General features: G+C 34.2%; 1 protein-coding gene across 7 annotated transcripts; it reads left to right on the top strand.

The window, feature by feature from the left end:
* Positions 1-1,127: 1,127 nt before the first annotated feature.
* LOC112789728 (UDP-glycosyltransferase TURAN) lies at positions 1,128-9,048 on the top strand. Of its 7 annotated transcripts, none has more exons than XR_011879582.1 (20): positions 1,128-1,552; positions 2,146-2,289; positions 2,430-2,542; positions 4,090-4,123; positions 4,253-4,308; positions 4,394-4,525; positions 5,249-5,397; positions 5,515-5,604; positions 5,699-5,765; positions 6,332-6,395; positions 6,475-6,589; positions 6,757-6,923; positions 7,003-7,113; positions 7,195-7,256; positions 7,600-7,652; positions 7,748-7,823; positions 8,017-8,107; positions 8,287-8,415; positions 8,514-8,662; positions 8,762-9,048. XR_011879582.1 is itself a non-coding variant. In XM_072232500.1 (18 exons), the coding sequence occupies exons 3-18, from the start codon at positions 3,058-3,060 to the stop codon at positions 8,529-8,531; spliced, it is 1,326 nt and encodes a 441-aa protein (XP_072088601.1). In that variant the 5' UTR covers positions 1,128-1,552; positions 2,146-2,289; positions 2,430-3,057; the 3' UTR covers positions 8,532-9,048. The 7 variants fall into 7 exon arrangements, 2 of the variants coding, with proteins under 2 accessions (XP_072088601.1, XP_025687548.1); XR_011879580.1 differs by having other exon boundaries at positions 8,033-8,107; XR_011879581.1 differs by having other exon boundaries at positions 8,514-9,048.
* Positions 9,049-10,034: the final 986 nt, after the last annotated feature.

Genomic DNA, 10,034 nt, shown 5'->3' on the forward strand with positions numbered 1-10,034 from the left:
AAACTCCAAAACCCCAAAACACACTTTTTCATAACCAATAATAAGAATATACCTCCCTGCAATTCCTTGAGAAGACGACCCGATGTTTAAATACTCGGTTATCAATTTTAAAGGGTTTGTTACTTGTGACAACCAAAATGTTTGCACGAAGGGATTTCTGTTAGTTTAGAAGCTATATCTACAACGCGAATATTTTTATAAATTTTTTACTAGCAAAAATCCTAACGTCAATTAGTATGGTGATTATCGTGGTTCAGTCACAATACAACTGTGATAAAAGCTACGGTTATTACAATTCAGAATTCTATTTTCTACTGAAATTAGACTCTTAGTTTTTTTTTTCGAAAAAAGAACAACAACAATATCTCTATTCTGCCTTCAAATACGAAAACTACAAAAAACCAATACTAGTGCTGAAGTTTTGTTTTATGAGAATGAAAAAGGGTCGGGCATAACTGATATATGAGACAGACTAGATTATTAAAGTAATCAAGGAAATAGCATTTAGATGTGCATATAAAGTTTATAAGATGCAATTATGTCAGTAAAGTATGCATGTATAGCCCAAGTGAGATATTGTTAGAAAATTATTAATTTAAGCTATTTTATAATAAATGATTTATATAACAGTGATCTCATTTATTATCATAAATGCTAAATTAAATAAGTCATGATTACTTTTGCTTTGGAATTAAAAGAGAATAAAACCAAATATACTATTTTATGTGGGATTTAGGATTTAATGGGCGTCACGTCCAAATATAAATAGTGACTGCAGGACTTCGGTTCCCAATACACCAAAGCCATATCTGTTGCTCCTTACCCCATCAGAGGAGTTACAATTCTTTTCGAATCCAGCTTCGCAACTTTCTTCACTTTTCGCAATGATTTTTAGAGATTTTTGAGAGATTTTGATCTTTATTTGAATTTTGAGCGTTGCAGTTTTGATTGAGTGAAATAAATCGTTTGAGTTAGTCAAGAATTAGGGAAGTGCGTGTTTATACGCAATTTAAATTGAAAGTCATTTTTGTTGGATTTGGACTAATTTACATGAACTTGTATACTAAAAAAATTTGTATGTGTCGTAGATCTCAAAATATAAACGAAAGAATCAGCCTCATACAAATAAAAATAAAAGATCGAAAATGCTAATTTTTTTTTTTATTATTGTGGTCTCATGTCTTTGGAGATCGAAAGAACTTTAGGGTTTTTTTCTCAAAAAAAAAAAAAGAGTAACAATTTCTTCAAAGAAAAATGTTAGGAGACCATAAAAAATTCGGATGGTCCTGCTGATTAATCTCACACACGCCCAATTTCATTTGAACCCTAGCAGTAGCAGCAGTGAGGTACAACGCAGTCGTACTCGCACACTCTGCTCTCTGTGCCTCTGCCTTTCTCACTGTTTTCCGGTGGCGGTCTCTCCCTGGTCACAGTCTCTCAGTGGTCGCCTGTCGCTGGGCACTACTGTCCGCCACTGGTCTGGTCGCTGTTCTCCCTTCACCTCTGTCTGAAGCTCTCCACGGCCACACCTCTGCTGTGCTTTCAGCCTCAGGTTTGTTTTTTACCCCTGTAATCATGTACCCTTAGTCCTTTACACTATATATAATATTAGTAAAAATAACTATGATTTACTGATTTTTAATAGCTTTTTATTTTAATTGTGGATTTGTTGTTGTATTGTTCTAATTTTTTAGTTATGTTTATGCGATTAATGGATTGTTAACAAGTATTTTGAGGAGTAAAATGTCTTCACTTGGAGGAGGTGTTGCTGGAAATGAAGGTGATGGCAAGATTGTTAATAATCCATAAATTTGTTACTACTTTTGACTCAACTTTTTTATTATAATTAGTTCCAACTTCAAATTATTATATGATGGATTATTTGTTTAGGTATAAATCGTTAATAAGCTATAAATTGTTATGCATCTTGAGCTACTATGACGTAATATAATTATGGTATTTGTACTTATTTTCTCTGTGTTATTATCTTTTTCCTGTTTGCCATTATATAGTACAGCATGTATATCTATTTGAGCCTACGTTTCTACGTTACTTGCAGTAATAAGATTTTTTGTAGGCACTTATGTTTCGTGATGCGTTTTTACATTTTTTCTGTTCCTGTACTAACCTTCTCTGCCTGTATAGGCACTAGTTTCTGACAACCTTGCTCAGTTGCTTGTGAGGTGCTTCTTCGTCTTCGATTCTTCCAGTGGACTCCTAATCAAAGTACCAATTGTGAAATTTTGATTTATTTTTTCTTTTTCCGCATAGTGAAGGGAGCAATGGCAGGTGAAATTTTTCTTTCATCTCATCTTCAATTTTCCTTGGGAAAATAGATTTTTATGTGAATTTGTTCTGAATTGGCCCTTTGTTTCTTATTTTTTTTTTAATTGAATTTTGATTTTAACTTTGGGATATGAAAATTGAAGGGAGAAGCAAAGAGAAAGAAGGCGGAAGAAGAGGGAGGGCATGTGTGGTGGTTTTAGGTGACATTGGACGCAGCCCAAGAATGCAATACCATGCTCTTTCGCTCGCCAATCAAGTTTTTCCCTTCCCTTCTCTGTCTATTTTTCTATTTTATCCATCCAATTTTATGATTTGGTGTCATACTTCACTCCAATTTTATTTAATTTCCGTAATATTGTTACCAATTTTTGTACTGAACGATTCACCAGAACCTGAATCATCACCGCAAAAGAACTGCTCTTTAAGTTGTTTTTTCAAAGTTTAGATTGCAAAAGTGTTATAAATTGGTCTGAGAATCAACCATGCTGTTTAATTGTTGTGTTATATATTTGAGATTGTACCAACATTTGTGTTCAATATGACTGCCAGTTATTTGGTGGTTAGATTCTTCATATTATGCAGTTGGTAATCTAATTTTATGAGCATGATTTTGGGTATTAATCTGGAGTTGCTCAGGTTAGCATTTCTTAACAGGGTTCCATGTTTTTTAAGGTCTGCTAAGTTGTTAGCTGTTCTTGTACTATATTTCCAAGACTTAGCTGATGCTCAGACCTTGGAGTCCATGATGTTGTTTCTGTGATTAGATAAATTATGGTGTGTAAATGAATCCTTTGTCCTTTAAAGCAATTAATTTATACTAAGCAATAAGTAGAGTTTGTGTACACAGCAGTTGCCTTGTGTGATTAGATATTGACTGGGTCACATTTGATAAGCTATTAAGGTATATTGATGTAGAAAGGGATAGGTAACTTAGGAGTAATTCAATTGCTTAGTCAATCGGTTTTTATCGGATTGACTCATGTATTCTATGGCCTTGCATTTATACATAAATGATACATTTCGATAGCTACATTGCATACAGAACATTGTCTTGGTTCTTGACATTGCATAATTTAATTGCTAGAGATAATTTAGACTCAGAAACCTCTCAAAACATACCTGGGAATCATGAAGGATCATCTCTATTGTAGGATTGTGTTGATTCCACTATTGTTCACTTCTCCTTCATAGGCACCTCTCAAACCTTCACTTCCCACACCTTGAAAGACCAATCTAGCTTCTTTGCATTGACTCCTAGGAAATTGATTTTCTCGGCCATTTTTGAGAGGAAAAAGGAACAGGGAAGGAAAATGCAGTGGTTCTGAAAATGAAGTGGTTTAGAGGCAACTGGTAGGAGTTAATATGAAGTGAGGGTCTGCTATAGGAAGGGTCTAAATATATAGTAAATATCCGAAGCAAAGTAGGAGGGAAATTTGAATTTCGTTTTCTTTTTCAAGCATGTTAGATTTAATGCAGTGGCAGTGTGAAGCTTAAACGTATTATTGTGTGATCAATCTAGGACTCTACATAGGGATAGATCCAAAAGAACCTAGGATAATATTTTATCAATACATTTTAAACAAAAGTATTTCAGCTTAAAACATATATTTAATATATTTCCTTTCGGCCATTTCAGTTTCATGTGTCTGCTGTTTTTCTTTTACTGACACCATCTTGATTTCAATGTTATTTCTTTGGTTTGTCCAACTTTGATGTCCCATGCTTTTACAGTCATAGGTATAAGCATTTTGTAGTTCAACGCAATTTAATAGTGATCTATGAGTTCCTTCTAATGCATTGCAGGCTTTGTTGGAGGTGGACATTGTTGCATATGGAGGTAGATTTTTCAATTTCATATTTTTTATGAGGAATAGGTTCTATTATTACAGTTCATGGAATTAATTACCACTTTTCATGTACTGTAAGTGTAAATTTTTCTTATCTAATCATTTCTATTTTCTGACAGGTTCAGAGCCACATGGTGCACTTCTTGCTAATCCATCTATCCATCTTTACATAATGGTATGTGAGTTGACAAATCTTTTCAGCTTTATCTCCATATTTTACTCAAAACTGATGTAGCGTTGGAACATTCTCAAATTTTCAGAAGCAGTGGCCAACGGCCCGCCAAAGTTTACCAAGGATACTTATACTTTTATTGAAGCCATTGGTTCAATTTTTCACGCTCCTTTGGTTCCTTTGTATAAAAGTACCTTCTCCTGATATTTTTATTGTCCAGGTTAGTTTACTTTCTTCCTTTAGGTCCATTGTTATTGAAATTAAGCATTTTTATGCTTTGCTCAATAGATCCAATGATACTTGCAAAATAGTATTTTTTATACCTGAAATAATGGATGGTTGTTTCCTTCGGCTCTGTTGCCACGTTTTGAGAAGCAAACCAGATGCCAGGACAAATAGGTCCTGAGAAATTTCGCAAGGGACTTACAAGTTTTTAAGGAAAATAAAGTACCAAGTAAGTCCTGAGAAAACTCAGTGATGGACTTATAGGTCCCTGAGAAAAATGAAAAATAAATCCATGAAGAATTGAAATACTGGAGTTATAGGTCCCTGAAAATTTGCAATGTTGGACACGATTCATTCTTTTCTCAAATTTCTCAAGAACTTAGTACATTATTTTCTTTAGGGACCTATAAGTCCATCGCAAATCTCTTGGGGAGCTACTTGTCTTCTTACTCATAATGAAAATTATTTCTGCAGAAGAAATTTGTTAGATAAGCTTATGCTTCTAGAAAGAATTGATATGATAATGGTGTCTAGCTTGGGTATCTTTCATAGTTGATCATAGGTACTATGTTCGGAAGGGTAATAATTTATTATCTGGTTTCTGGTTAGGTTAATTACATAATGAATTCAATGACATTCAAGTGAAACAACCATTGCTGGAGCAAGACTGCTTTGTAGTTTATTTTTACATTTTTATCTGCTTCCTTTCTTTGTACAGAATCCTCCTTCAGTTCCAACACTAGTGGCAGTAAAATGGGCTAGTTGGTTGAGGAATTCATCTTTTGTCGTAGATTGGCATAATTTTGGATACACACTACTTGGTCTGTCCCTTGGAAGAAATAGTCATTTTGTTTCTTTATATAAATGGTAACATTTTAGCGTTTTTTTATTACACATTAGCTGATGAGTAATTTTCTTTTTGATCTATAATGATTTTGCTTTCACATGGTTTTTGCTAATGTTATTTTTCTTGGCTTAATTTAGGTTTGAAAAGCATTATGGGAAAATGGCAGATGCTTCTCTGTGTGTAACAAGAGCAATGCAGCATGAATTGGCTCAAAATTGGGGAATTAAGTAAGAGGGTCAGCTCAAAGTTCAATGAAATTGTTTGACATTAAATTGTCCTTGAACAGTAAACCAATCTTATGCATATTTCTTAACTTTACAGTGCTACAGTATTGTATGATCAGCCACCTGACTTCTTTCATCCTGCTTCACTAGAGGAGAGGCATAAGGTGAGTTTGTTGTCTTGTTACGAGTAGCTCTGCTTGTTATTATGGTTAAATCACTCTGGAGAATCTTGTAGTTTCACTCAATTTTCAATTATGTTTTTATAGTTTAAAAATTTATAATCAGGTCCTTATATTCTACACAAATTTTCAATAGGTTCCTATAGTTTAAACATTTCTAATCAAGTCCCTATATGTACAAACAATTTCCAATTTAGTTCCTCCAATTTAAAAATTTTGTGATCAAGCCCCTATCTTAAATGATAAATTGCTATTTTTCTTGAAATTAATATTTATAGTATAACTGTATAAGGACATAATCATAAAATTTTAAAATAGAGGGACCTAATTGAAGAATGTATATACTATAGGGACTTGATTGAGAAAATGTTTGAATTGTATGGACCAGATTGATTTTTTTTATACAGCATAGGACTGGATTTCACACTTTCAAATTATATCAAGCTAATAAAAAGAATTAAGTGAAACAATAGGATCCTCTATAATAATTAAACCTGTAATTATTCAATAAGAACTGAATGATCCTCATGTATAATGCGGATAATTAATAGTTGTTTTGTAGATTAAATAAGGAACTCTGTCAGCCTCTTGGTTTTAGAGATTGTGTTAGCAATGGTAAGAAAGGTTTTACAATCTTGAGATATAATACTGTCAATCTTTGTGAATTGTTTGTTAATCTACCTTCTTCTTAAAGGAACTTCTTTGATTGGAAGCCATGGCCAAAATGAGACCTTGTTTACAAATGAGGTTGGTCCAGACATATATTTGAAGCGTAACCGTCCAGCACTTGTTGTAAGCAGCACGAGCTGGTAAGTTTATTCTATCATTAATTGAATGCATTAATTTAAAATGGTTGGTTTGCCTATTCAAATTTTCCTTATTTACCTCTTTATTATAGAAAGGCTGCTCCATTTATTTCAGTGGGTTACTTTACCAGGTCTGAGTGATTTGTTTCTGTTAACTGTGACACTTTCAGGACTCCTGATGAAGATTTTGGAATTCTTTTGGAAGCTGCTGTGATGTATGACAGACGTGTTGCTGCTATATTAGGTGAAGATGATTCGCTAGATGAGGATGTCGTCTGGAAAGAAATATCTGATGGAAAACAATGTTTATATCCCAGATTGTTATTTATCATTACTGGTATAAAATTTGTGTTCTTTCCCATTCAAGTATTGGATATCAAATGAAACTTCTTAACATGGGATCTTTATTGCTAAAGGTAAAGGTCCTGAAAAAGAAAAGTACGAAGCAAAAATAAAGAGATTAAAACTTAAACGTGTGGCATTTCGTACCATGTGGCTCTCTGCTGAAGATTACCCATTGTTGCTAGGTATTTTGTGTATTGCATGGCTTTAAAAGTTGCTCTACATTGTGGTTCATTATTTGATCTTAACATCTTCATGTAATTTAGGGTCGGCTGACCTTGGAGTTTGTCTGCATACTTCATCATCAGGATTAGACCTTCCCATGAAGGTAATCATAGTCATTTGGCAATATGTGATAGTAACACAGATGGAGTGTTGCCATTTTTTTCTTATTTAGATAACTCCCCAGTCCCCACTTTATAATCTGTCTTTTCAAATGTTTGGCCACAGAGCACTCATTAGCTTCTTAGGCATTAATTGTAAGGCATGATGTTTATATTAGAAAACTTGAAAATTATCTTGTTATATGTTAAAAAGAACTTCGAATTGAGTGTCGCTTTTTACTTTTGAATATTATGGTTTGTTTTTTAATGTAAGTTTCAAACAACTGTTGACTGAAATTTTATTTGTTTTCTATTATTTTCTCCATTTTTCATCATTTAATGTACCAGGTTGTCGATATGTTTGGCTGCGGACTGCCTGTTTGTGCTGTTTCGTACTCTTGGTGAGCTATGTACTTCCTTTGGGAACCACTTGTATTTTTTATTTTCAGACGATATGCCTTTTCATTTATTTATTGGTCTTTTTTCGTTGTTGAAGTATTAAAGAATTGGTTAGAGTTGACAAAAATGGTATTCTCTTCTCTTCATCCTCAGAGCTGGCTGATGAACTTGTGGTGAGTTTAATGCTTTCATATGCAATATTTGCTAGATTATACACAATCTTCCTTAACATGATGCACAAATATTGAGTGGATTAGTTTGTTAAATATATATTGTAATAAAGAAAAAATAATAAGAAAAAGAGAAATTGCATCTAGGTTATGCGGTCATCTGAATACACCCGTTTCGGAATTTGTTTCTGTAAAGTTTAATTTATTTTCAGCTTGACCTTGGCCACAAGGCACTTCTAGTGGGTCATTATTACCTACACCTACCAACATAGAGAGCTGCTTGCCAAGTAAGATATATTAGAGACTCTAAAATGTAATCCTTAACTTCATTTGCTTTGAGATTTTGTATCTTAGTGATACCTGTGGCCATTTTGTACTTGAAATGTGGATTATGTTTATTAAATTGGTTTATTTGCCAGTCTAAACTTGTACCATGTTAATTTGTTCTCTTGCTGTATATTTTCAGATGCTTTTCAAGGGATTTCCTGATGAATGTGATGCTCTGAAGATTCTCAAAAATGGTGCACTAGAAACCAGTTCTTCGACAAGGTGGGCTACAGAATGGGAAGAACATGCAAAGCCACTAATAAACAAGGCAAGATTGTGAATCTGAGTTAATCCTATTCTCCCCTTTGTTTTATTTTATACGCTCTTCGGCCTTTGAACTTAAAATATGTGAATTTCGATTTTCAGGTTATATCAAGATTTTGATTTTCTTTTGATTATCGGAAGATGTCTATAACAGCTCTAACAACAAATGAGATTGATCTCTTGGCTGGATCCAGCCGAAGGTCAACTGGCACCATATGCTGATTGTGTCCGGCATGATGATGTTTGGCAATGTGAGCAGTCGGAGTTATCTTCTGTAAAATAGGTACACCTTGTAGAATATGAAGGTTTAAAGAGATCCTGTTCCTAAATGATGGCTTTGTCTGATATAGGGTTCCGTTTTTGTTCGACTATTGCCCGAAAGTGTGGTCAACATTGCAGCAAAAGTGAGAGTATAATTCTAAATCACCAGATATTTGATTGTGTTTTTATTTTTTTCTTCTCTGGTGAACTGAGGCCTATTTTCACCAATGGGTTATGCACTTTTTGATATATGGCCTTTTCAAGATTTATATGAAGCTCTGATTGGATGTGGAAGATACTTTTTAATTCTTAAATTCATGGTTACTCTATCACGGCCTAGTTTGTTTCAACAGCTGCTTGCTGTTTTGGCCTTTCAGTTCTTAGCTTGCACTTATTTCATTTATTATGCACACTTCAATATCTTATAAGGCTTTCACAACTACTGGATGAAGTTCTAGTTAAGCTTAATCCATCTTATGATGCATCGGCACGGAATACGATACGTATACACGAATTTAAAATTCTTAAAAGACATGGGACCCGATATATATAAAAGATAAAATATTTTTTGGATAAATTATGATAATATTTTAATATGTTATTGATATTAAAATATAAATTAATTTTTAAATTATTTCTAATATTTTTTTAATTATATAAAATATTTAAAATATTATTTTAATAATTAATAATATATATTATTTCGAAATTTATTTTAAGAATACATGTTAAAAATAAGAGTAAAGTACTCGTTCATACCCTGTCCCAATAGTAAAGGCCCAGGTCCAAATAAAAGGCCTAATTCCATGGATTGAGCTTTACCCGGCACCAATCTTCGTCTTACGAAGTCGGCACTCACCACGACCTGTTCTAAAGAAGTCGGAAACGAGGGTTAGCTGGCAGATAAGCACTCATTCAGATGGGTAACTGTCCCTAAAATCTCTCTAACCACTTCCAGTATCCATATCTTAACCTCCCCAAGATAAAGGGACGGTTAACATCCTAAAAAAGTGGCACTACTCCCCACTTTCACTATAAGTACACTGACATTCCTCAGGTATCTCTAAATCCCAATACTCTCAAAACTTGCTTAACCCCATGCTGACTTAGGCATTGGAGTGTCTTTGCAGGTACCACCTCCCATTCTTTCACATACACAACTCGGAGGCGGCTCCCAGACGTAAACCAAGTCATGGACCACACTCCTCCAATGCTTGGGCCTCACAAACAAGCCCAACCACCGTCCGGTTCTAGGTAAGCCCCGGAACATTGGCGCCGTTGCCGGGGACCCGAGAGATCAACCAGTGATGGCGGACAGATCCCCCGAAGAGGGTCATGTGGAATCAGATTCTGAACAAGAGA

This window comes from Arachis hypogaea, chromosome 3 (genome assembly GCF_003086295.3).
Source record: "Arachis hypogaea cultivar Tifrunner chromosome 3, arahy.Tifrunner.gnm2.J5K5, whole genome shotgun sequence".
NCBI classification, from domain to species: domain Eukaryota; kingdom Viridiplantae; phylum Streptophyta; class Magnoliopsida; order Fabales; family Fabaceae; genus Arachis; species Arachis hypogaea.

Bases quoted from the DNA above. Each gene is read 5' to 3' on its own strand.
- LOC112789728 (XM_025831763.3), top strand. The intron at 6,924-7,002 runs GTATAAAATTTG...TTATTGCTAAAG, and splicing joins ATTGTTATTTATCATTACTG to GTAAAGGTCCTGAAAAAGAA. The intron at 7,824-8,286 runs GTGAGTTTAATG...GTATATTTTCAG, and splicing joins AGCTGGCTGATGAACTTGTG to ATGCTTTTCAAGGGATTTCC.